Below are 27,296 nucleotides of genomic sequence, written 5' to 3'. Positions count from 1 at the left end.
CAGGCCGTGATAACAGCCAAGGGTGGGCGTGAGGTCGCTATCCCACAGCTGTGACAACACACTGCACACGCACATCACACCCGCCCACCGTCGCCCTGTTTACTTGGCAGCTCCGCTCCTGTGTGCATGTGTGTTCCAGACTGACCCTAGTTGTTCCGTTGGTTTCTTGCATGTGGGCAGATTCAGGAAGTTGGAGCTGCATATTTTCGAGCCCCAAGGAAGTAAACTGCTGGTATTCCGCGTGACAAGTTCGGAGTGATATTTTTATGTATTTTACCGAGAGCAATGTGGACAGTGGTTAGGAGATTAAGGGGATCTGTTTACTGGCAAAATGTTTGTTTTCACTGAAGCCTCAGCCACAGAAAGGCACCAACACTTCTGTTTGTTTCACAGCTAATTTTAAACATACAAAACAACCTTTAATTTTATTTTTTATGAGTTTAGAGTTACAAGAGGCTTTTAAAAAACACAACGCATTTTTAAAAATGATACAGCCATGGTATAGGCAGACATAACATGAAGCCAGAGCAAAGACTCCCCCATTGTAAGAAGGAAAAAACACAGGGCAAGTTATCAACCCTCCAAAACACTTAAGATGCAATCTTTGATGACTGTAGATGCTTGCAAGATCAAAGTTTACAATGAACAACATTGTCTCCATTACCAGAAGTTATTCATACATTCTTTAAAGACTTTGAAAGCTGAACTATATGCTCAGCCAAGCTGAAAGGGAACTGAAACTGTGCCAGCCTTTAATACCGTTAGCTGCATTCACACACACACACACACACACACACACACACACAAAAAAAAAACATTTTACCAGTCACAATCACTGTACTCACTATGTGGAAGGCTACTGAAATAACATGACCAATTTGAATGCCTTGTGTATTTTGTCAGTTAACCTTTTTGGTCATACATTTTGGCAGTAGTGTCAAAGGGGGGTTATTGCATTTTGTCCATGCACAAAAAGACAAGAAACTATGGAAAGGTTCATCCTAAACCTGAGTCAGAAGACTGTTATTCCAGTGACACCCTAGAGCCAGACAGAAGTTAAATGACCTTGTTTAAATTGCGCTGATTTATGGGAACTGCATATATACGATGACATGAATTACTCACTCAACCCTACTTGGCAAGTGTTCTGAAATATGTAAATTGCATTATCAGGACCATTTGGACTTAATGACCCCAGAGCATTCAAATTATATTGGAATATGTAGCTAGAGCCATTTAAATTTAATACAATACAGTACAGCATTTTTTAAATGATCATGTATCACTGTTAGGCATGTGTTAATTATCTATAGGTTTCCTCATCTATTGAAACTGATGTCAGAATGCATGCAGCATTTCTCTATATCACTTCAATATAGGAAGATAAAAATGTCTCGTTATTTGTCATGACTGCACTGTCATATGGCACATTCTTAGCAGCACAGAAACGCAAACACCTTCTATGCCCACCATGACTGAATGCACTTTGAGATTCACCGATGATTAAAGGCGTTGTATCTTTAACAATATTCATACATTCGTAATTTACCTGGGTACCTCTCTCCGTAGTGGAAAGGTTGAAGTTTCCATGAGAAGCTCACTTAAACATTTGTAAATAAACTTCTGCCACACTGCCACATATAACCTCAGTCGCCTACACTATTTATGCAAGGTAGGCTATGATAGTTTACTTAATCGGTATCGGATTTGTATAAACATAGGTATTATTAGGTAGGCTATGCTCATTCACGGCTGTTCTCGCGCCTTATAAAGCGAAGTTAACTTTATTCCCTAATATTTACATGTTGCTCATGTATATTCATAGGGCGCTGTAGCACGGGAAAAAGAGCCTCTAGCGACGGCCATTTGTAGTAGGCGATTCCTCCGATCCGTTTCACGTCTTCTGCGCTGCAGTTAGGCTATAGCGATTTCAGAGGAGGGCGTATGGACTAAGTCAGACGTATTGCTGTACTTCTTTTTAAGAAAGAAAGAAAATCATTCACTTTCACCCTCTTTCAATAACGGATTACATTTTATAGTTGCGCGTATTTTTCTGTCCTTTGCGTTCTCTCAACAGAAGGCCTGTCATTGAGAAGTGAGAGTCTTCTCACTGGTGCTAGACAGCGGCGAACGCGGCAGTGGTTCCCCGATGGCTGGGTGGAAGGATGGGTCGGTGCAGGAGAAGTATCGGCTGGTTGTCGTTGGAGGCGGTGGTGTCGGGAAGTCAGCATTAACTATCCAATTCATCCAGGTCAGTAAACACTCTCAGCCTTTTGCAGCCATCACGCCGAATAAGCATGCATACAAATATGGGTGGTTCTCGATCAGAAAGGGACCCCACATGCGGAAAACAAGGGGTTTCAGTTAGCTGGTTTGGGCCTGTATTGCAGTTAGCTGGCTAATTTCTTAGATATTTGATTGAAGAATCTAAAAAAATGGTTTTGGTGCGAAAAGTTTGTTTGATAACGGAATAGCGAGCGATGTACTGTGAGAAATACAGTTAGTTTACAATAAACACAAACGATGAACGATTACGGACTTGGGGAATTGTAGAATAGATTTTCTGGAATGTTTTTTTGTCTAGTTTTCGGACACGGACGCAAAACTTTGTTTAGCATAATTCGACAAACACGGGATTAACGTTACTCCTCATTTTAGGCGTAGGCTTGTCTTTTTATTTAGTATTAGGTTGTGACATGTTTTCGATCGCTTAATCGCCTTTATTTTTTGGTGTAACGGTACTCTGAAAAAAATCACGGCATTAGTCGGCTACATAGGACGTTTTAAAGCTGTGTAATCGGGCAACTTTGTTCAGCACCCGCCTTTAAAACAGGCACTATTTAGAGTGCTTACGAGAGCTACGTCTAACCATGAAAAAAAGAAAAAAATACTGTACATTTATCCATGAACGCTGTGGTTATTTTGTGGAATGTAGCATATAGCTGAGAAATTAGGCTTTTTTGTTCTGTCACTTTAACATTAAAAAAAAAAAAAAAACATTTGCAGTTGCTAGTTAGTAGAAAACGAAACTACCCCATACGGAGGGTAAAAGTTAGAAGTGTTATCGACCATTATCCAGAACTCATCACCAATGTGATCGAATATAAACTTTGCTCTGGGCCTGCACAAACGAAATAAATCACAGATTGCCTAGTATTTAAATCCCGCACATTACTAGTCTGGTAGGCTAACGTATATAGGCTGTTATGCATAGCTATTTAACGGTGTGTGGTTCTGCCACAGTTGTGACCTTATCAATAAATGGGGACTTTATGTTGTAACTGCGACTGGACAATTATGCGGAAATGCATGTGCTATTTATTTACTTAATTTATTTAGGGTAAAATTCCAAATTACTGCAACTCGCTACAGTGGAACATTTTTAGTAATTATTAGGCTCTTATGAATACCGTTAATAGATGTAACGCGTAATGGGTCCAAGGTGTAGTGCCACATTGATATGGCAGAACATATGGAGTGTTTTAATGATGGATATAATATCCTCTACAGGGCACATGTCAATGTCTGGAGTGAAGTAGAAACGTAACAAAACAACTGAATTTGGTCATCGTAATCTTAAATTCATTTGAATGGAATTAAAGGAATTGGAATGTGTAGGCCTATATATAAATACCAGTGCATTGATTAGCCTACCACCTACAATATAAGAAGGATACAGTCAGATATTAATAATCCCATGCTACGATTGTAAGAATTCCTCATCTCTGAATGAAGCAGTTGTAGAACAATGTTCATAGCAGCTGTAGCGCACAGTAACAGCTGTCGTGGAAACAGGCATTTCCCAGTTGCCGTTTAAGTGCCTTGTAGCAGATATAAGGCATTCCGGCAGATAGCCACTCGTCTCCGCATTCTCCGCCTTCCTAGGAAGCAGGTTTTAAGACACGCACACCCCCCCTCCCAGTGGCTGTTAGAATGATATCAGTATTACCTATTCCTTATTTTATGAGGAAATGAACAATGTACAAACTGTTTCCTGTTGGAGTATCCATCCAAAACAATGTCAATTTTAATTGAAATCAAACTTAGTTGGAAGAAGTTGAACCGGAGATGGTGAATGTTTGTTTGTTTATTTACTATCTTCACTTAACTCTTGCCCTGCCTCAGTGTCCTGCAACTTTGAGGTCTCGAGGGAGTCTGTGTTTATATAAGTTTGCTTTTTTTTTTAACTTTTTTTTTTTTAGAAAATGTGGTAGGCTATGTTTCTAGATGTAAAATCTTTTTTGTAATTTTGCTGAAAGTCCTTTCTGTAATAGGTTTTTGTTAAAGCTCATTAAATTTACACCCCAGCTCCTCAGATTTGAGCTGCTTTGGATTAGGCTATAGAGTTGCAGTTGTTCTTAACAGCCCCCCTGAAATATTTTATGATGAAGATTTAATGAGTGCTTAGTGTTTTTTTTTGTCTTGTCCACTGTGCCTCACTGAATCACATCACATCACATCACTCATGACATGGCTGTGGTAATTATGCCAGGCCTGTCCAGAATGCTTACCAAACATTCCTTAGCTAATATTTGGCAACCTTTGAGATCAAAGAATTTGTGTTTTGAATGATTAAATATTGTGCAAGCCATGCAAAGATAACCCCCCTCTCACTGTGCTGTCGGTTGATGTCATGTAGCCCTTGAATGGGGGTGAACAATGGACAGTGACGTGGTGTTGTGCTGTATTTTCCATAGGAAGGCTTTGGAAAATACAGAATAGGCTACATCACGTTAAAGAGTAATGCAACAGAAACTGTTTATTTATAAAAAAAATTAAAAAAATTTAAAAAAATGAACTGCCAACATGAACTGCCATTTTCAGTGCAGTGTGAAGCTGTGTGACAAACAGAAATTGTAATTTCTTATGTAGGCTATTTGGGGGGAAAACGGTTGCATGTTTTTCAGTGTTGATCAAGCCATAGTCACCACGTGCAAGTCTCCCTTATGACCTGAGTGCAAGCCTGAGATGGACCACATGAGTACAGGAAGTAGGCCTAGTTTATTTGTTGTTTGCCACAGAGGACAATCCGCATGGTTTATGATCTGTTTAGCCTAGACTGTATGTTGATGCAGACTGGCTGACTTGCTGATGTGGGAAGGTGCCCCAAACATATGGTAGAACTTTGCAGCTTTGAATAATCCTGTCCTGGACATTCTTTTCATCCTTCAGGATTCTTTCAGTACTGGAAAATCATTGGAGATATCTGCATCCCAGAAAGTCACAGGGTGACATAGACCATTGACCCTGAGAAGTCAAAGAAACTTCCGAAAGCAGAATGGTCTAGTTAACTCAGTAGCTTGATATGAGTAATGAGATGTGAGCACTCTCGCTTTAAATATCAACAGTCATTGGTTATTGTACAGTGTTCTTAGAGAAATGTGTCTCAAAATGTGAATTCTCCACGTGCAAATGTAGCTCTGTCGCGCAATGTAGGCCTGGATATTGCGTTAAAACATGTTATCCTTCAAATTTAATTGAAAAGTTACAGAAAATAGAAATCTTTTGAGTTGGAGATCTTTGACTGACAGGAAAGGTTGTTTCCAGGACCCTTCTGTAAAGGAAGATTTGACAAGGTGCAGTTTCTGACTTAATGAGGTGTGATCTCCCTTTCTCAGCGTTGTCTCATGCGACTGTATGCAAACCCTCAAGCACAATCATGTCCTCACCACATTTACTTATTTGGGTCTTTGTGGCTTTGTGCTTATTGTTAATCTGCCTTGAGCCGTGGTCATCAGTGTTGCGAAAGCGAAGCGCGAGTGATGCCAAACGCCCCCCGCTCCTCTCCCCACCTGCTTGGTCCCTTTCCCTCATTCAGCCCACTGTGTCTGTGCTGGAATCCAAAGCGCTCCATCTGCAAGTGGGGGGGGGGGGTGCAGCTGCCACCGTGTCCCAGCCTACAGGTGTCCCGAGTCCAGCCCTGAAGGGCCACAGTGTCTGCTGCTTTTCTGTGTTTCAGCACCAGCGATTCTCAGACCTATTGGCTGGATAAAGGATCCGCACACTTTGTTTTCAGGGCCTTAATTGGAAACTGACCGAAAGGAAACTGGAAAAACCTTCAGGCACTGTGGCCCTTCTGGCCTTGAGTTTGACACCCCTGCCGTGACCAGTGATGTCACAGGAAATGACCACATGACTAGTGATATCATATACAGAGGGAGATCACACACTGGGAGAGAGGGTGGCTATAATGGCACAACTTTCACTCCAAGCTAGTTGAAGTAGGGTGGAGGACAGAACTAATGAATGGGGACTGGGAGAGTGAATGTAGCCTCCTCCAGTGCTGTTAAATGTAGCGTTTTCTCGCAAAATTCATAACTGCAGTGGGAGGATCAGACATAAAAGGCAAAGAATGGCCCTAGCCTGGCTTTGTTATTGGTTACTGTTCTTGAACTGTAATTGTGGGTCTCTGTGGATTGCTGCGTTGGGTGATTTTCAAAAGGCTTTCAAAAATGCATTCCATTGCGATCTGTGGTGTTTTCCACACCGACCGTTGCCACCATGCAACTTCCTTGTTGCCGTGCAGTCTCCCTGCTTGATTTAATTTCCCTTTGCAGCACTTGCCGATTGCAGCCAAATTGCTGGAGAGCTTTCGTTTGGGTGTGGTATTTTATAGTGGAGAAATTTGAAAGGGGACAATGTGTCTCAACACTGTCCATTAAATCCCATTGGCTCACATGTGACTTAATTACTCTTGAAAGTTGACTGCATTGTTGTGCAAAATGGTAGTTACTACTGAACTGAATTTTTACTGAGGCTATTTAAAGCTGATCAGGTTTGAGAGCTGAATGGTGGTTTTTAAGACAAAGCTGTTGTGTTAGGACTTGTGCCTTTGGCCCACTCGCACCGTTTCCATGACAAAAAATAACACGGACCTTCACAGCTGGCTGTTTAGTTTTTCCCACTTGGGTCTGCGTGGGTCTATGGTTTCCCCCCCCCCAATCCAATCGGGGAAGGTTCCGTCTGAATCATGACAGGGTAATGGCCATGGGACAGCCGGAATCTGCTTCGGAACAGGAAGTCCTTCTGCAGTCCTGCTCATTCTCTGAGGGCCTCTTCCACGAGTATGCAGTTTGACTCAGAGGGCTTGGAATGCGCTGTCATATTTATTTCTCTGCTCTCCTTTTTTGTCAGGGGAAAGGGTGTGATATTTCCATATGACACAACCACATCAGAAGTTATTGTAGGGAGCACTCTCTTTCTTTCTTTTTTTTTTTTACAAACAGTCCAATCCAAAATAGTTTAAATTGTTTTGCTCTCCTGTCAGTGTTAGTACTTTTCCTTGGAAATGTGTGGAATAAAGGCCTGACTTGGGAGAGGAAGTCCAGGATTGTTGAGCCCACTGGAGCTGGTGACCCGAGTGGCCCTACGCAGGCTGGAGGCTGGAGGCCTCAGAGGGGCTTCCTGAGCCCTGACTGTGGCAGGCTGGTGACTGCACTCTAAAAACAGTCCTCTAGGTCACTGGCAAGGGGGCAGCTGTGCGTCAGCCGTGTGACTCAGCGGGGCAGGACTGCACAGTGACATAGCTTTGAATCATCTGGCAGCTCCTCCGTAAGACGCCGTGGACTCGGGCCACCACTTGCAGTACAAGCCGAGGGTTCTTGAGCGTTCTTGAGAGGGTGGGTCGAGAGTGTGGCTGAGCTGGGCCGAGATGGGTAGAAACAAAGGCCGTACCACTTTCTTAGTCGCCTGCATTAACCAGCCTTAACCCTAATGCCGTATGCCCGCCGGACTTCCTGTCTGATTGCGGCTTCATTCTGACGGGGGTGAGCCACAGAATGCAACTCCACTTCATACATGAATCATGAGAGGTTGAGAGGTTTGACAGCTCCTGACCATCAGAATAGAGACGATGAAGCATGGTTGTGTAGGTCAGGACAGCGGACTCCGGTGTGGTGGTGCTATTCTGGAAGCAGCGTCTGTAACAACGCCAGCACAGGAGGTCTGTATCATCTGAGCCAGTGAAGCAGTCTGAGGCCTGTTAGAAGCCTATTAATGATTCAGCGCTTAATCACGGTCAGTCGTGATCAGTTGTTCTGGTCCCGGAGACGACGAATGAATGTGTAACCTGAAAGTGTGGTGAGACATGCTAATCCCTTACCCCCACAAAGCGGGCTCCTCGAGGCGAGAGTCCTCCTGCGCGCCCCAGGAGATGCTTCTGATTATTGAATCATGAGCTCATATACGTGGTACGCTGTGCTGAGCAGTAATTGAATAAATATAGATCCAGCGTGAGGGAGGTCTATCTTGGGCAAGCGTAGGCAAGGTGCTGGAGAGGTGTGTGCTGTTCCCTCATGCATTTCTTGGGGGGGAAGAACAGCAGTGGTGAGGGTTCCTAAAGGGGATTGCTCACGTGTGCTGAGTGCAGCTGTATTCCGGGCCTTTGAACCCCCTGCTGTCTTGTCTGCTGTACAGCTTTTTTGTTTTTTGTTTTTTCCTTTAGCTAAAGTAGCTGTGGGACATTTATTTTGCTTGTTGGTGCAACACTCATTGCACTGCTGACATATATGCCAAACGACTTCATTTCAGTTCTCGGTTTGCCTTTCCGAGAAAAGCGTTTTCATAACTCAAGACACTTTTTTTTTATGCTTTGACCTACCTCGAGAAATGTGCAGTGACGTGCTCTGTATGCAAACTCAGTTCAGTAGAGCTTACTGCTGGACACATGACATTTACTTCCTGTGGATTATATGAACTGCTCTACATTAGCAATACTGTAAAATGTGTACTGTATTCCAGAGAGTTATTTTAGTCATGAGACTTTTTGTTAAAGTGCTGAATGTGCTGGAGACAGAGAGAGTGTGTTCAAGGTGATGAGGGTACATTATCATGCTTTTTCTGTGTTGGCTAGTTCTTATTAGCTCTTTTCAAGAGGTTAAAACATCTTTGATTTTATCACCAATTAGCAGTCTAGGTTTTTGCATTGTTATGGATTGTTAGCTGCAAATTCATTTTAAATTGTACGTTGTTAGCTAGCTGTTTAATGATATTCTTTCCTCCAAATTTGGGTGGTGAACCTCTTCATGGGTGGGGAAAAGGACAAATTCTATTTGGTCAGAACTATTTTACATGCTTTTGCTTTTAAATCTGTCCGTGGTCTCCACTCAGTCGATCCATTGGGGGTTGGTTTACTACAGTCTGTCAGGGGTTCATATGAACCCTGTCAACTCCCTTTGGATCCACCACTGCTCTTTATGGACAGCATGGACAGTCGTTTCCTTTGCCATGAATCTGTTCTTGGAATGTGTCATTTTCCACACAAACGTCTTCCACAGTTACAGCAGTGATATCTATGGTACAGTATTCAAGTGCATTCATATCTGGACCGATGGAAATGTTACGATCAACCAGAGAAGATGTTGAGGACTTGACATCAGTGTTGATGAGATGCAGATGAGCGAAACCTAAGCAGATTGGCCTATTATTGAAAAGAGAAGAGAATAGAAGTGGCCTTGGTGGATTGGCCAGAGGTGCTTTTTTTTAAGTCCACTCCACGCCATGGAGACAATGTTATTGTCAGCAGGGCACTAGGATTGTTGTGTCAACAGAGTACAATACAATTTGGTCACAATAGTGTCTCCGTCAGTCGTAAAATAATTTGTCACAGGCAGTAGTGCTATTGGAAGGCACTTACAACATTGTAACCACCTCTGAGACTGCGGAGTTAAATAAAATAATTTTGAAAATCTACTGCATTCACAGTTATATTTACATTCTTTATTTAGTAGAGGATTTATGCAGAACAACTTGCAGCATTGTACATGCAGTAAAATTAGAAAAACGGTATAGATACAGAAATGTATTGTATCAATAGAAATAATAATGGTGTAATAAATAGGGATGCAATATTTTTAAACTGAAAAACATTAGAAAAAGCTAACTTTCTGTTTTGTTGTACCGGTTTACTGTTTTCAGTTCAATCATTGACATAAATAACAAGCAAAATGTACTTAAGAGTACTGTGCTTCAGAAAAAACGGAGAAGCTACATGCTCCTAAATCTAAATCAGTTTCAATGTCCCATGTCCCTCCAGCACATTTTGTGAGAATCTAGGGGACACAGAATTAAAATTGTGATTTTTATAGTGTACAGATGTGCATTTCAACACAGAACCACCAAACCTATGCTCCTTCGAATCAGAAAAGTGCAAGAAGCAAAAGAAACAACAACTCCAGGAACCTGCTATGCACCATTTAATATGCTTTTAAAAATGTGACTATTGAATTTCTTTTAAAATGCCAATTTACTTTTCATGTGGTCCACATATAGCTCCCAAGTTAACAGTTTTTATGGTTCTCCAATCATAATAGGCCCCAATAACTGACCTCCCCTGGAAGTCTGGGTGTTAGTGCTCATTGAGCAGGAGAAATGGGGGTCTGAATTGGATATATAGAGCACAATGGAACCCTCATTCCCTGGCCAATTATGTCATCCAGAGGAACTCTCAGCCACAAGCAGCACTAACATGGTCCAGGCTCAATCCAAGAGCCCTAAAAGCTTTAAAGTGACTCCTTTTCATTATGAACTCGAAAGGCACCTTGTGAGTAAAGGGAAGAAGGCAAATTTTGAAAGTTTACATTTGGAGTGAACTATCGCTTTTAACCAAGTGTGCCAATTGAGAGCCATTTGCCATGTTAGTCCACAGCTTGTGTTCATCAGCAAACCGCCCATTTACCGGCACCAGGAGAGTGAGAAAGTGTTTGAGTGTCGGTGTGAAAGGTGTTTGTTTCACTCCTGCAGTGCACTGCCTCGCACCCTTCAGCAGATTCACTCCTGTGGCTTTCAGAGGCCCTCACCTTCGTCTGAGGCATCCTGTTTACACCAGAGACACTGCAGGCAGCAACGTCGCCTGCCGCTGCAGACTCGTGCTCATTGTCTCTCCTCTGCCTTTGGTCTTTGGAAGAAAAGATTTGGCGTTCTTTACGCCCACTCCGTAGTGAAAACTGCATTACGAACTACACGAATGTGGGGTATGTTTCCACTACAGGTGAGGTGGGTTGCTGTGCAGAGATGAAGCTACATTCCATTTTATCACCATTTTGTCACCATTTTGTGTTCAGTCAAAACATGCTTCAGGGACTTCTGGAGAAGTGGTTTGTATTTCCACCTCATGAGATGTTGGCATGAGGAAGTTCTCCTCAGAATGTCCCCTCCCAGGTTCTCTGTTGCCTTTCTCAATCAATATACCTACCCAACATGCCTTACTCTTCTATAGCACCACCCCTGTAGACCCCCAGTGCCCCATGCCCCTTGTTCTGGGATCAGAGCTGCAGAATCATACACCCTGTAACCTCGCCTCCACTTTGGTTAAATGGTAGTGATGCTCATTAATTCAAAATAAATTCTGTTCCCGTAGGGTTCCTCTTTTGGGTTGTGCATTTCAAAGCAAACCATACACCATGATTTCTTCAAAATGACTCCTGGATAATGTTTTCAGTCTGTCACAGGTCTGAGGTGGATATTGAAATGTTTCAAAATCAACCTGTAATGGTGGAACACCATGAAGAAAATCATGAAGAATTTGAAGAAGAAGATCGGCACCGTGATTCTGCTTGAACCACGGTGTCCCTCCAAACTGGATGAGGAATCGGGACATTGTCCATGGAGGCCTTTAAAGGGCAATGAAAACCTTGAAAGTGCCCTAGTGCTTTTGTTGCAATTGGGGCCATGTGACACATTCTGAGATTTTGAAACCATGTTGCCAAATATTTTGTGGTGTAGCAAAAACAAGATTGACATTTTTGGCCTCAATGCTACTTTTGGCTCAACTCTAAAGCAGCACATTACACCAGCTGTACTGTGAGGCCTGGTGGTGACAGCATTCTGTTAGGGGCATTTTTCTCTCCAGCAGGGACTGTGGCAGTTGTCAGTTTATAAAGGGAATGGACTAAGCAGAATACTGACAATCCTGAAATTGGGGGCCAAACTTTTACACAGCCAAACCTTCACTGGAGTGGCTAAGTAATAAAAGAGTAAATGTCCTCTAGTTCCTCTATTTTAATTTGGTGAGTTTGTGCCATTGTCTGTCTATGCTTGCTGCTAGAGAGAGAACTAGAGTTATGTATTCATCCACCATCTCGTTGTTTGGAAACATTTAAGCATTGGTCCATGTGCTTCAGTGTGGAATCGATCAATAACCGGGTTTCATGCAGAGGTGCAGGACTTGACAGTTAGGCCCATATTGTCATTGTTTTAAATTCAGATAGACCAATCAAAGGCATGATTTTTTTTTCAAATGCCAAGTATTCTGTTTGTGTGGAGGAAAATGGATCTAAAAAACACTTTTACATGGCCTCCATATCCCAACCTAAGAAATGGAAACAAAGAGTATAGAACTGTGCTCTATTATTTTCTGCTTTCTGAAATACGGTGCTTGGCAGTTGGGCAGTTTGACAGTTGGGCAGTTTGACAGTTGGGCAGTTTGACATGAGGTAAAGCTCAGCAGCAGGTGGATTTTCTCCTCATTTTCCCAGCGACTCAACTGTACTCAAGTATGGAATTTTATTTTCTCAAAAGTGTGAACTTGCCATTACAGCTATGCATCATGGTGCTTCTATCATCTCCATTTTGGCTCAAGTGCTGTTACACTTTTTACGTTTTTTCCTTTTATAGAAGATGCTCAGTCGAGAATCTTGCACTCGTTTCTCTGTGCAGGGGACAGAACTTTGACCTTTGATCTGAAACCATTATTCTGGTAAACGCAGCACGTTTCATTCTGACTAACGCCAGCAGTCTGTAATTTTTCTGGCCTGGTAAAAACACTCTCTGAATGTCTTTCGTCAGTGTGCTAAGTGTCTGAGTCATATAAGGTCTTTAAAAGGACTGAGTAGCACTGTGCAGGCTGAAGACTATAGGCTAGATTCAGCTGCACAGCACCTGTCACTCAGAGGGATAGTTCTGTTAAGAAAACTCCTGTTCATAGAAATCAAGGTATTGCATACAACCAATGCACAGCAGGTAATGGCAATAGTCAAATCAAAAATGCTTCCTTAGTTCTTCATCATATGATTTGATGTCACAGCTTCAATTTAGACTGCTTCTGGCCAACTACAAAGAATGTTAGAATTCAAATCCCAGGATTTACATTTTACAACACTGGGCGGAGTTACCTTCTCATGATGAGCATAGTAATGTTGCAGTGTTGATGGGCTGCAAGGAAACAAAGGCCAATTAGATGTCACTTACTCAGTGTTGTCAAAGATGAAGAGATCTGTAACTGTAGCCCTTATCTCAGCATGAAATGAACACTACCTTGGGCTGCTCATAACATTCTGTGTGCTTCTGCAAAGAAGCCATGTGCTTATGCACGTTCAGCTGGGGCTTTTAAGAGCGTGTTGTGGGTGCATGGTGAGGTTGTTTTTTTGATTACAAAAAAAAACCCCTCTACATCCTGCTGCAGGTGTCTGTTTCAAAATGACAGTCATGCTTCATTGTTTCATAAAAAACAAAGCCGGGGCCATGCTTGTCCAGTCCCCTCATACCTCTGGTTCTCTGGACGTTTGGGAAGTTGTCCCAGGTCCAGCAGACACCGGCTTGTCAGCATAGGTGCAGGGCTAGGATCAACAGAGGATTATGAGCTGTTTGGGTCAAAACAAAGAGGCAAGGGAACGCTTCTAGGTGAGATCATCCCACACAAAAAAATAATTTGTAAATCCGTTCCGATCCGATCAAATTCAAACCAGAGGAGTGAATGGGATGGGGAGGGGGGTGACACTCAACTATATTAACGGCTCTGAATTGAAGAAATTGCATGAGAACATCGCCTTACATCACTGGGGGTATTCTATACAGTATGTGCCTGAAATTGCGCCATCCTGAACAGAACAGAATCGGTGATTAAATTCCCTTTGTGTCATTGTGGTCTGTTTGTAGGCCCCGTAGCCATGTTAGCCTCAGCCTCACAGGCCTTGTGTGCTGCCGGAACACATCACAAATTCAGCCCTTCATACTATTATACAGCTTTCTTCCACCTCAAAAACATTTCCAAACTCCGCCACTGCTGAGACTCTCATCCATGCATTCATAACCTCCAGGCTTGATTACCGTTACGCCCTTCTCTTTGGTATCTCAGCAAAGAGATTAAACAGCCTCCAATACATTCAAAATTCCGCTGCAAGAGTTCTCACCCGCACTAGGCCCTGGCAACACATCACTCCCATCCTCCATCAACTACACTGGCTCCCTGTGCAATACCGTATTCAATTCAAAATCATTCTACTTGTTTTCAAAGCCCAACATCATCTTGCACCCTCTTATCTTTCAAACCTCCTGACCCCATACCAACCAACCCGCACCCTACGCTCCACCAATACCCACCTCCTGCTCACCCCCACTGCACATCTCCGTTCTATGGGTGACAGGGCGTTTAGTGTAGCTGGCCCCAAACTCTGGAACTCCCTCCCACTTGCACTACGGGAAATCACCTCACTGTCCACCTTCAAATCCAAGCTCAAAACTCACCTTTTCACTCTTGCTTTTCCTCCCTACTCCTAACTGACCCCTCCATCTCACTCTCGCCATGTCCCATCCTATTGTTGTTTGTTGTTTTATATACTTTCTTTTATTTTATTGTCTACATTTTTATATAGTGTCTTTTAAAGTGTAAAAGTGTACAGTGTCTGTCCCTATATGGTGTTTTATCACTGCCACTTGCCACTACTGTACAGTGTCCTTGGGTGACGTGAAAGGCGCTTTAAATAAAATGTATTATTATTATTATTATTATTTTCTGTAACTGGGCTGAAGCATTTCCTAAATTCCAAAGAAAAGCAGAAATACTATTCATATAATGATGTGTGCGTGTTTGTGCGCGTGCATGGGTGTCCTGAGATGCCCTAACAGGCCAACATTGAACATTGAACCAAACTTCTCACATGAGCATCGTATGCCACCTCTTCTGCATACAGATTACATTTACACAGTTGGTGAACCTGATCTAACTGGGGAAAAAAAAGTAGGCTCTGTGTTATATTTGGACTTAAGTTAAGCATAATTCAGACCCTCCAGGTTACTGTGATGCATTGTCTGACTCACTTTCACTTTCTCACAGGAACCCACGTTGATTTATTTGTAAAAAAAAAAGAAATATTTTTTGTACTTTATTTTCAAAGGATTTTTTATTTTTTTTAGAGGATAAACTGTCAGCTTTTGGAAGCCAGATGTTTGAGTCTCCATATCCCTTTCTTTCTGTGAAGCCGCAAACCTGATTTCGAACTCATCTACTTTTCTTATCGTTTGGCTTTGAGGGTTTGTGAGGACACCATTTAAAATACTATGACAAGTCTGTGATAAGAGGATATTGCTACCATCTGCGCTGCGTGGTTGTGGTTGAAAGGTGTGAAAAGGCAGTTTTCTCCCTACCACCACCAATGCTCACATAACACTTTAGTGTATGTGAGCGTTGCTGGTGCAGTAACAATGGAGAGTGGGCAGTGTAGGCATACAGTCAAAGGGGGTGTGCTAAAGGCCAAGTCCACCAGCAGGGTGGACACTTTAATCTTTTGTCTTTCATCGCTGCTCTTTGATGTGTCCACCTGAGTGGGTTCAGTGAGGGGGAGGCCTCCAGCAGTTACTGAGGCCTTAATGCCAGGAGAGCTGGGGGGCCAATAGTGCGCCGTGTAAATATTCCATCCCCAACCCCCACTTTTACTTTGAGCTTTACCCCGCTCAGAACCCGCCGATGCTGCTCCTCACACCACAGTGAAGGGCTTGTCCATCCGTAGAGGTCCAGTTCGAATACTGATTTGCCAACATTTCTCCACCGTGTTCTGTGACTATGACATAGCGATGCGATTTTCTGTATTTGCTGTGACTGTTAAATACCCACTTGTCTGGAGTGTAGGAGTAGCCATGAGCAGTTAGCATTGTTTGAGTAGCCCCAGTGTAGGAGCAGCGAGACTGCTGAGCAGTAGTAACAGGTGCAGTTTGTCTTGTGGAGAGGACACAGTACAGCACGGACCTGCTCCTGATTATGTTAACTTCTCTTTACCTCATCCATCTGTTAGCTACTGCATGTGAATAAAGCCGTGCACTGTAAAAACTTTGCTGCGGCACCCTCTGTCAGTTTGAGGGAGCGCTGAATTGTACCCACATCCCCCAGAACCTGTGTGTCCAGCTGGCAATGTGGCTGTTGTCGGCTGTGTGTGTGTGTGGGTGCAGGTATCTGCTGGTAGGTGTGGGCCGTCCTGTTAGCACTGATGCTTATCGGGCGCTTGAGCTCAGCCGCAGAGGGTGGTGAAAGGTGGCTGTAGCTCGGGGCGGGCCGATAGGCGACAGGATCTGTTCCATCAGGAAAAGGCCTGACCTTTCCCAGGGTAGCGCAGCAGCACCAGAAGCTCTCTGCCATTAAAGGCATCGCTCTCTCATTGTTGTCTCCTTCCCTTCACCCTGTAACGCAGTCGCCGAGCAACTGGTCCCCGCCTCTTCCTGCTTTGCATGATGTCATGAGAAAAAGTAGGCGTTTCCCCAGGAAACAGGGGAGCTTTTGTGCGCGGCGCTCGGCGTGGAGTGTAAATCTTGGCTGGGCCGGCGGTCTGAACTGAGGAGGAGCCCCCACCCAGGCCCCCACCCCAGCCCCCCCTGCTCTCCGCCTGCTGCACGTTAACCCCTCGCCACGGTGACAGAGCTTCACCTCCCGCAGGGCGGCCCGGGCGGAGCGGAGGTTACAGCTCCGGTTAGAAGCCGGAGAGTCCACCACTGTGCTGACGGGGCGCTCATTGTGTGTGTACCAGAGTGGACAGAGCTGACCTCTGTGCGTTCGCCGTTAGGAAAGCGCTGGTCTGTGCACCGTCACTGCAGGCTCAACGAGGCCCCTAATCTCTGCAGATTTGACATTGAGAGACTTGTGCAATGCCGTCAGCCGACTGGCTTGCCCGGTGGACGGGGGGGGGGGGCGGGGCGTGGGGGCGTGGGGGCGTGGGGAACAAAGAGAGGGCTTATGAAGGGGAGGAAATGAAGTTCTTCACCTTTTCTCTCCGAGGATGATGTGGAGGGGGCGTGCGTGCGTGTGTGCACTGTGCGTGTTTGTGTGCGTGCTTCTTTGTGTATTGTGTGTGTACTGTGTGCGCGTGTGTACCGTTTGTGTACCGTGTTGTCCGCTTGTGTGTGTGTGCCTGCACGTGCGTGCATCCATTCTTATGAACTGCACAGTTCCATCCAGTGTTTCATACCATCTGCTTCCTGGAAATGCACAGCTCAGCCTTTGAGGAACCTTGGAGGTCCATGTCCTGCAAATTCCCATAAAGGTGACTTTGCTCTGCCCGGGGACAGAGAAAGCTGTGTGACTGAGACAGGATTCATACGCTTCAGGGGACAGGCACAGCATCTCCCCTCACTGTAAACCAGTACTGCACGAAGAGATTGTCTCCTAACAGTTCACACTGTGGTCAGTGGGAGGGTGAAATTGGAGGTGATTCTTTTCCGTTCCCCCCCTGGTGGAATGTGTGTGACGATCGCACCCAGTCAGGAATGCAGAACGTTCACCCTGCAGCTCTCTGTGCCGTTTGGGGATTTCCTTAAAGGGGAATTCCACCGCCCCCACCCCCTAAACATTGTAAAATCAAAAATGGCAGAGCTTGATGGAAAAAAAAAATAATAATAATAATACAAATAAGAAAGTGGCAATAAAGTCTCCCCAAGACAATGTAATGAATATGTTTTCACCAAGATGGTTGCAATTGTGGATGTATGAAAAGGTGGGCATTCTGAGGGCAGGGTTGGGGAGAGCAGTAGATGTGTTTGGATGAGGCTGGGTAAACCGTACACCGGCAGTACACAGTACACACAGCTGGCACAGAGCCTTGCTGACGGGGTGTGATGGGACTGACCTGAGCACTCCGCCCTAATTAAAGCAGCTAAGCTCACCTGGACTTTGGAGAGGCCGCACAGCAAATTCTGCTCACTGTCCTCAACCCTGTTCACTATTTTCTATTTATTTTTTGTTTGCATACTTAAACTTAATGCACTAACTCAAACACATTTGGTGTCAACATTGTTGTTGAAGTCAGCAGTGTTTGATGTGGGCTGAAGAAGGGCCAGTGTGAAAAATACATCCACAACACATGTTGCTCTTGCTTGGGTGTCATGCTTGTGACTTGTGAGAAACGTTTTTCTTTTAGCTCATTCTCTGCAGAGGGCTTGTTCAGATCTGGTCCCCTTACTACAGTCCTTTAGGTTAGCCATTTTCAGTTATACCGTAAATGTTTGATTTAGGCTACCCGTTACAGCAATGACGCAGTCCGCTATTATTCATGCTATAGCGATCCTAGCATAGCATTGGCAACAATTCTACATTGATGAAACTTCATAGTGCTTTTGCATTACAGTTCTAGTGTGGTTTAGGGGTAACACTAGAGAAGAATGCATACTAATTTTCCTTGCGTGAGGAACATATGTATGTGTGACTGAGGAACTTGCGATATTTATACGGTCCTGTCGATGTGCTGAGTCTGTAGCTTTTGCCCCATAAAGGGTAAGCTCCTATAATGAGATCCAATCCTTTGGGGATGTACAGAATTGTTAAGTAGGAAGACAAATGTCAGTAGAAAGGAGGGCAAATATGGCAGCGAATCAAAGGCCCTGCTCTGAAGGTGTCCCAGAGGGCCGAGTGGCGGGAATAGTTATTTTGTGACATCACCGTCACCCAGAAGGGCTTAGGCTGGCCCCCTGCCCTTTTGTGTGGGTGGAGGTTCCTTCCTGTGGTCCCAAGCGGGCTGGCGTTGGGCCCCAGTGCTCTGAGCCCAGGCCCTTTTCCTCTGCCTGTGGCCTGACTCATGACTTATTTCATCCAAGGTGAAGGGTGTAAAGAGCCCACTGAAGCATTCATCCATGCTCATCCTGTTCAGTTAAGTCCTTTATAGCGTTGTGACGCTATAACGTGCGCTGAACAGTTCAAGCTGTTACAACTTCTTTCAACTGTTTGAAAAACCAATACATTCGTCGCTGCAGATGGTGCAATTACCAGTCATATGGAGACGCATCTCAACCCAAACCAAACATATTTCAAGCTCCAAATGCATCCGTTTTAGACGATAACTGCTGTGCCTGTTTCAGAGTAGGTGTGCAAGTTAGCCTAGTACAGCTGTTCTCAGCACGGAGATGAGCATGGCGTTACAGAAACACAGGAAGAGGGGAAAGCGATGCACTTAGCAGCAGAGAGGAGCCCTGGCTGGGCCAGGCTGGGCCCGGCGGGGCCCGGCGGGGCCCGGCTGAGAGGCTGCAGGTAGGGAGCAGCGCTCTGCTGTGGAATGAGCTGCATGCCCAGGCCTGCTGGTGAATAATTGAAGAGCTCTGAGGCGTGCCATCATGCAGTGCATACCAAACCAGAGGATGCGCAGCTTCGGGGAACCCCGGGCACTCCTTCAGGTCCTCGCTCCGGGTCCTGCGTCAGTCTGGAGCTGTCTGCCCTCCGCTCTCTAGTGGCTTCCGCTGACGGGAAACTGATCCGTGTTTCAGGCTGCTACAGAGGATCTGCCCGAATCCAGAGAAAATCACTTCCATATGTGTGACTTATTCTAGGTCGTTTATTGGTCTTTTTTTTTTTTTTTTTTTTTTTTTTATCTAAAAGGATGCGCAAACATGCATGGCATTAACTGTAATAAGATACAATTGCAATAGAAAAAATATTTTGAAGACCGATTTGAGGTGACGATATTGCTTCATCAAGTGGAAGTGTATAGCCTTGTAGGAAATATTTCCTGAAAAAGAACCTGAGAAATAATGTGAAAAAAATGAATGTGTATTACTTGAATTTCCGCTATCAGTTAACAGCTGGCATGTTTAGATTAGTAGGAAGATATTTTTTCTTCTAGGCTGAACGTGGTCTAGGTTTGTGCTTAATTAACAAGCTTTGGAAGCAATTAGTGTAATTGTTGGAGTGGGAGTTGTTTGGATGTGCTGCTTGCACAAATGCTGTGTTTTGACTGTAAACCCCTGCACAGGGGCTAACCTTCCTGAAGCCGAACCAAAACAACAGAATCGTCCCCATCAGCGGGTTTTGCAAGCCCTTATTTATTCCAGCTTTCAAAACAAATCGATTTTATCGCGTGTTGACATCCTGCGCACATTTCTTTGCCGTGCGGTCATTGAAGTCACTCGTTATAACCGTCTTTGTGTTATTTAATGTTAAAAGACCATTGTAAATCCCTTCCTATCGTTGAAAAAGGCTCACTTGTTGACTCGCCCTCTACTTGTGTTTATAGTCCTTAAATTTGGGTTTCAAAATATACAGTTGATGGGCCAGCACCCCGTTCCAAAACATCGTATAGCTATGCAATAATTATAGCTCATTGGTTGAAAAATAGTTCCAATTTCCACAGCCAATGGCTTTTCAGCGTGTTCACAGAGAAGGGGTGGGATAAACAGTGCTGTGGTTTGAGCGTGTTTGTTGCTGCAATTTCTCTCTTGACCATTAGAAGTCCGAAATTACCTATTGTACCTTTAAGATTCATCATTGAAAGTTGTCCTTACTTTTGAAATGATGCTGGAGTAACAATATTTCCCCCCTCTTTTCCAGTCTTACTTCGTCACGGACTATGACCCCACGATCGAGGACTCCTACACAAAGCAGTGTGTGATTGATGAGAGAGCAGCTCGTCTGGATAGTAAGTACATTGCTGACAATATGAGAAAAGGCCAAGGCATTGTAAGCGCCTCACAGAATCCCGGCCAGAGCCCCAACTGTATACTCACACCAAACATACAGAGCAGAGGGCTTTTCACCTCTCTGAAAAAGCTACTCTACCTCTGTGAATTATATGCTGGCGGACTGGAATTTGTTTGGTTGTAGACCGTTTCAAATGGTGATAGAGATATAATGGAGTGACTGACATGTCACATCTTTGGTTGTTTATAATGAGTGTTCATGCATGTATACCTGGATGATTCATTGCTTGCTTGCTTGGTTTTGTCACGCCTATTTATTTAGCCTGAGTGTAGAGGCTTGTGTCGATGGCTTTGCCATGATCTAGTCAGGCCTGATCTGTTAGTGACTGATGGAAGCCTCTCTTGTGTTTGGCAGTCCTGGATACAGCGGGACAGGAAGAGTTTGGGGCCATGAGAGAGCAGTACATGAGAACGGGCGAGGGCTTCCTGCTTGTCTTTTCCGTCACTGACCGAGGGAGGTGAGTGCACCATGGAAACGTTTTTTTATTTCTCTTTTGCTGACCAACCTTTTTTTGTCTTTAGTAATTTCTGTCTGCATCTCTTTGTCATCCTCTCTTGCTTTTTTTATTTATTTTTATTTATTTATTTATTTTTTACAAAATGTCCACCCTTTCCTTACTGGACAGAGCGGTGACCTACCTGGCGTCTGCCAGTCGTTTGCGACCCTCCCATGTTCAGCTGTGTTTGAGGGGACCCAGCAGTGCAGTGTGTCCCTGAGGGTGGCTGTGTGTTTGCTGTAAACACACTTTCCTTCCTGTGTTTATATCGCTCAGCCCTGACCGAGCAGAACCTGGTTTACTGTGTGGCAGCAGAGCTGTTGGAAAGCGGTTTGCCTGAATCCGGTTGCTTGTTGATCGGAATGTTTTGTTTACCCCATCAAAGGGCTCTTGTACTTTAAAGCTGTTTGCTTCCACTCCGAGCATTCCCTCTTAAAGCTGTTAACTGTGGGGAGAGGAGCCGGGCAGAGCAGGGCTCCCATACGCTGCACAGCAGGTTAGGATGGGTCCTTCCCACTGTTTGGCTAACATCTAACATTCCCCCCATGTTTCCACAACAGTGGAGCAACATATAATCCCCTGACTTACTTGTTCTTAGTTAGGATTCATAAGAAGCCTCCCTCCCAGTTTCTTAGAGGAAGACATTTTATAGGGGAGGCCTGTCTCTCTGAAATGCAAAGGGAGAGTGTTTGAGTGTTTTTCTCAGAGCCAATGTCTGCGTTGACTGCTGCGTTTTACTGTTCATGCAATGGGAGGACACAATAGAAGCCACACAGTGCATAGTGCTTTTTAAGCGATACGCCTTGATCCTGCACTTGAGATTTTGAGGCCCATATTAATGGGAGCTCTATCTGGAGAGAGGAGAGATGTAAGGTCATAACTGTCTCCTTTCTGTCCCTCAGCTTCGAAGAGATCTACAAGTTCCAGAGGCAGATCCTCAGAGTGAAAGACCGAGACGAGTTTCCCATGATCCTCGTGGGCAACAAGGCGGACCTGGAGCTGCAGAGACAGGTGAGCTGTACATTATGGCCCATGCAGGAGCCTTACTGACCCACATCACTACATCTCCCATCAGACACCTGGGCACTACCTGAGCGCTGCAGCTCTAAGTGGTTATGCTGATTTACCTTCATTTCCTCTTAGCCACGGAGAAGAGTTTTCTCTGGTTGGTAATAGGGTTGTTTTATCTTAATTATTGTTCAGGAACTGTGGATCAATTCCTGAATTAAAGCAAAATTAATTGCCGCAGCTTTGATACAAAGCGCAAAACCCACTCGTGTTACAATATAGCATCTTATGCCATACCATCTCTGCTAGGCTGTCTGGCTAGCCTACAGAGCAAAGGACCCGAACCAAGCCTGGATTCCATCCAGTTAGGCCCAGAAGTGCTTACAGTAACTGTAACAAAAGGCTTATACTGCCACCTTGTGGTGTGACTTATATTTGTTAACCAGGGCAGTAGTTTTCCTTCCCGTGTAATGACTGTCAGTTTCAACTGCTGAAAGAGGCTAGGTGGGTGTGTGTGTATGTACACTACCGGTCAAAAGTTTTAGAACACCCCAATTTTTCCAGTTTTTTATTGCAATTCAAGCCGTTCAAGTCCAATGAATAGCTTGAAATGGTACGAAGGTAAGTAGTGAACTGCTAGAGGTAAAAAAAAAAAAGGTAAGGTTACCCAAAACTGAAAAATAATATACATTTCTGAATTATACAAAAACGGAACAAGAAATGGGTTAACAACTTAAAGCTGTTCTGCAGCAATGGAGGTTGACCAAGCCTTGAAAGTTGGTGCTACCAATTCCTACAGGTGTTCCAACTTTTCTTGATTACTTACAACCCCCTCTGTCTGCATAAAAGTAGTGTTGGAACACACTATGTTACCATACCCTTGTGAGCATCATTTGAACAGTATCGTACTGCAGAAAGTAGTGTGTTACTATAAAAATGGCAAGAAAAAGGCAATTAACAATGGAAGAGAGACAGACCATCATGACACTTAAAAATGTAGGGCTTTCCTACAGAGAAATTGCGAAGAAAATGCCAAGTGGCATTTTGAGGTGTCAGTGAGTAGTTTCCTTCACCATCAAAAGGCACTCAGAAACTGGGAGAAACTCAGGAAGAGGTCTGGCAGACCCAAAGCCACAACAGAATCAGAAGACAAGTTTCTGAGAGTCAACAGCTTGCGTGGTAGGCGGCTCACAGGACAACAGCTTAATAGTGGTCGTAGTAAGCAAGTCTCAGTTTCAACTGTGAAGAGAAGACTTCGACTTGCAGGATTGAACGGTCGAGTTGCAGCAAGAAAGCCATTGCTAAGACGTCAGAATAAGAAGAAGAGGCTTGCCTGAGCCATGAAACACCGCCAATGGACTACTGAAGACTGGAAGAAGGTGTTATGGACTGATGAATCAAAGTTTGAAATCTTCGGTTCATCACGCAGGATTTTTGTACGCCGTCGAGTAGGCGAAAGGATGGTTCCTCAGTGTGTGACATCAACTGTCAAACATGGAGGAGGAAGCGTGATGGTCTGAGGCTGTTTTTCTGGATCCAGGGTTGGTGACTTGTACAGAGTATATACATATGTACATAATGGACCTTGAGTCTGCTTGTGTTCCAGGTGACTCAAGAGGAAGGCCAGCAGTTGGCCAGGCAGCTGAAGGTAACATACATGGAGGCCTCTGCAAAGATCCGAATGAACGTAGACCAAGCCTTTCACGAGCTGGTTAGAGTAATAAGGTGAGTGGAACACACACACACAAGCTGGCTTTTAACTGCCGTTATGAAATATAACCATTGGAAAGTATTTGGTTGGCTATAATAAATATGCATGCCATTTCAGGACCTATTAATTGGTCCCAGCTAATTAATTTCACTGGGTTTTGTTAAATGTACAGGCCTGCTGATATTTTTCCTTTTCCTATAAAACTTGAACCCCTTAAGTATCACTCCTTTTCTTGGCACAAGCTTTAAAATGAGTACCCAAAATAAAATCGAGCCAACACTGGACAAATCCCCTTTCAAATTTAATGACAATATCTCCAAGAATGAGCAAAAAGGACATTTGGAGACTCCAAAAGAACACATGGAAACTAAATGCTATTATGGATCTAATGAGGTGTAAAATACTGCATTTTTCTTACTGAACTATACAGCACGTTTTATCCTGAAAAAAATAATTTGCACCCCCAAGCCTGTCATCCTCCTCCTATCTCTACGTCTCAACCTCCCTCTCCTTGCTCTCTGACAGGTCGAGAAGATCATAAAAAATAAGTACAGTAATGACGTTATTGTTGGAAATGTTATGTCATTAGCTAAAAAGCTTCTGAGTCGTCACTTCAATAACATGCACAGAGTCAGTTTTTTGCTGGACATACTGTAGTTGATTGCGCTCTGATGGGGAGAACGCTCACTGTGTTCCAGAGCACCTATACAAAATGTAGATAATAGCATTCCTATGTACAAGTACTTATATATGCAAAGGCAACGTCCATCAACGTTTCTCTGAGTTAGCACGTTTTTTAGAATTAGAAACTGTTATGCATTTGGTTCGCTGGACCCTTGCCCTGAAAAGGACACTGACATTACCGTATTTCTTGTCGTATGTGGATTTCCAACGTGCTGAGAAGGGGAGGTCCCCCCACACTTGTTTTGCCACCCACATGTTACAAAATAAGGAACTGTTGTCATTAAAGCAATGACATCTTAAAATGGGTTACATAGATGTTACAGTTTTAACGCTTTCAAACGGTATATCCTGTAACCATAGTGATTGCACAGAGAAAAAAGGAATGAATGTAAAAAAATTACCCACACAGGCCCAGCCCTTAGAATTAAGGGGTTAAACCACAAATGTAAATGGGTTCAGAATTGTCAATCTGACACGTGCCACCTACCTAAACGTCATTGCAGACCAGGTACACCCCTTCATGGCAATGGAAGTGGCCTCTTTCAACAGGATAATGCACCCTGCCCCACAAAAAAAAAAAAAAAAAAGGTTTATAGATCTACTGTAAATGTACCTTATAATCTCTAATAATTCAGTATGTGTGGTTTCTCTAGAAAATTCCAGGAGCAGGAGTGCCCACCTTCGCCTGAGCCCACTCGCAAAGAGAAGGACAAGAGCGGCTGTCATTGTGTGATCGTCTGACTGGCTCCTCCCCTCTTCACGTGCTCACCCAAGCTGCTGTCACCAGTCCCCGTCCCCTTGCCTCCTCTCATCACATCCTGTGTGGAAAAGTGCCGCCTCCCACAACTGCATGACTCAGAACGGTGGCCTCGATCTGCAGCCTTAACCCGGAGGCACCGACCAGGGACTCCACTAGAGGACAAACAAGGCAACCTGAAACTGGCATCCGGACTCCACATACATGCACACATTACCATCTTCACATGCATACAAAACACACTAATCACTGCTTCTTAAAAAAACAAAACAAAAAAAACTAAACAATTTTTGTATGTTGGACTTTAATTGCCTTGACATTTGTCTTAGTGACATTTATATTTTTGGACAATGGCAGCGATGATGATGATGACGAAACATACTCGCGGAATGTCAAATTTAAAAAAAAATGTATGTTTTTAGCTACAGGTATTTTGGTCTTACGGACTGAGGTTGTTTAATCAAGCTTTTGAGTGTCACGCCATGTTAGTTTTTACTTACATGTGCTAATCTGCTACTGTACATAAGTGGAATTTGTTGTGATTATAGAAGTGCATCTCTAATTAATTAAATTACTGAAGTACAGCGAGGTGAGTTTGACAAGCTTGGTTTGAAATACATTACAGAATTATATACATACATGTATGTATGAATAAATGTATGAATGTATGTACGTATGTGCACAAACAGCCAAAAAAGAAAGTGATGCCAAGTTTGTGTTCTGTTGTAAGCGAACATTTCCAACTTTGTGTCTTTGTGCAGTTGTTTCAGTGGTCACATCCTATCGGTCTACTGTATATCTCCTTCACTTGTTAACACTGCCACAGCATATGTAATGATGTAGAATGAGCTGGTCATGTGTAACGCCAGATGGCTCAACTGTACACGTCTCAGACTCTGCCTTTTTTTGAAACTTGCAGATTAGCCAAGCCAAAAAATAAATTGAGAAGGAACTGCCATTATGCTCAAGATTAAGAGCAGTATATTTGAGAAACCTCATTAGCATTGCACACAGAGCACAACAAAGACCACAAATAATGCGGTTCCTTTTTGGTATCATAATTTAAACGAGTCCCCCATGTTTTAACTATTTTAAATTGATGTTCTGCTTTTAATTTCTCCTGTGGGGTTAAGCGCATGTATTTGTTTATAGGGGGAAAAGCTGTCGCTGTTGAAGCCGACACATTTGAAATGGTTTACACTTCTGGAGTAAGTAATCATTTAACTGAAAAGTGTGGGCTTTAAGAGCAGTTACGGATGTGGATTTTGGTTTGGCCTGATTTGAGGTGGGAGTGGTTCTGTTGGGTCTGGGTCATGAAAGACTGACTCGATGCATCACCTGCTGAGTGGAAAATCTATCTGTGGCCCATTCTGACCCCAATGTTTTTCATTAGGGTTCACATCACTATTTAGAGGGCTTTCCTTTGTTTTGGGGTCTTCCTTTTTGATGCGAGTATTTCTGAATAAGGGATACAAAAACTATTGTAGTTTTTTGTTTTGTTTTCATCTAATATAAGAGAAAAGGATGGAGAGAATCAGTTGAAGGAAATGATTAAATGTTTTTGCTATATACTTTTATACATTATTTTCTTATCTGACTAGTTAACAAGTATTTTTATATGTTTGTATGCTCTCACAGCACAGCTGTGTATATGTAAAGAGGAGTATTTAATTCTCACAGTTTTTAACTGAGAAGGCTCAGCCTGCATTGTGAAGCAGGTCACACATTTCCTTGGTGGTATGGACAGGCGAGTTAGACTGACCCAGTTCCACTGTCCCTACCTGTCCTGCAGGGGGCGCCAGCCCCATTCTGTAGATTCTAGTTGGGGGTTACAGTAACACAAATGTTCAGCTGAAAAATCAGACTCCCTCCTACCAGAGTTTGTGCTCATCCAATCCATGTTCTGTGTTCTGTTCTTTAAGTCTACCCCCTGTATAGCTTCTGGTGCTATAATAATAAAATACATGATTAAGCCAAA

The 27,296-nt window shown here is 43.8% G+C and overlaps 1 protein-coding gene across 2 annotated transcripts; it reads left to right on the top strand.

Moving 5' to 3' along the window:
* Window positions 1–1,874: 1,874 nt before the first annotated feature.
* Window positions 1,875–27,296, top strand: rras2 (RAS related 2). 2 transcript variants are annotated; one of them, XM_061245394.1, is made up of 7 exons: window positions 1,875–1,960; window positions 2,078–2,251; window positions 20,513–20,600; window positions 21,017–21,119; window positions 22,061–22,169; window positions 23,773–23,891; window positions 25,215–27,296. In XM_061245394.1, the coding sequence occupies exons 2-7, from the start codon at window positions 2,150–2,152 to the stop codon at window positions 25,300–25,302; spliced, it is 609 nt and encodes a 202-aa protein (XP_061101378.1). In that variant the 5' UTR covers window positions 1,875–1,960; window positions 2,078–2,149; the 3' UTR covers window positions 25,303–27,296. The 2 variants fall into 2 exon arrangements, with proteins under 2 accessions (XP_061101378.1, XP_061101377.1); XM_061245393.1 differs by having other exon boundaries at window positions 1,876–2,251.

The sequence above is a fragment of the Conger conger genome, chromosome 6, assembly GCF_963514075.1.
Source record: "Conger conger chromosome 6, fConCon1.1, whole genome shotgun sequence".
In the NCBI taxonomy this organism is placed as follows: domain Eukaryota; kingdom Metazoa; phylum Chordata; class Actinopteri; order Anguilliformes; family Congridae; genus Conger; species Conger conger.
Note: the sequence above shows the minus strand (reverse complement) of the source record. Positions and strands in the feature narration are given on the sequence as shown.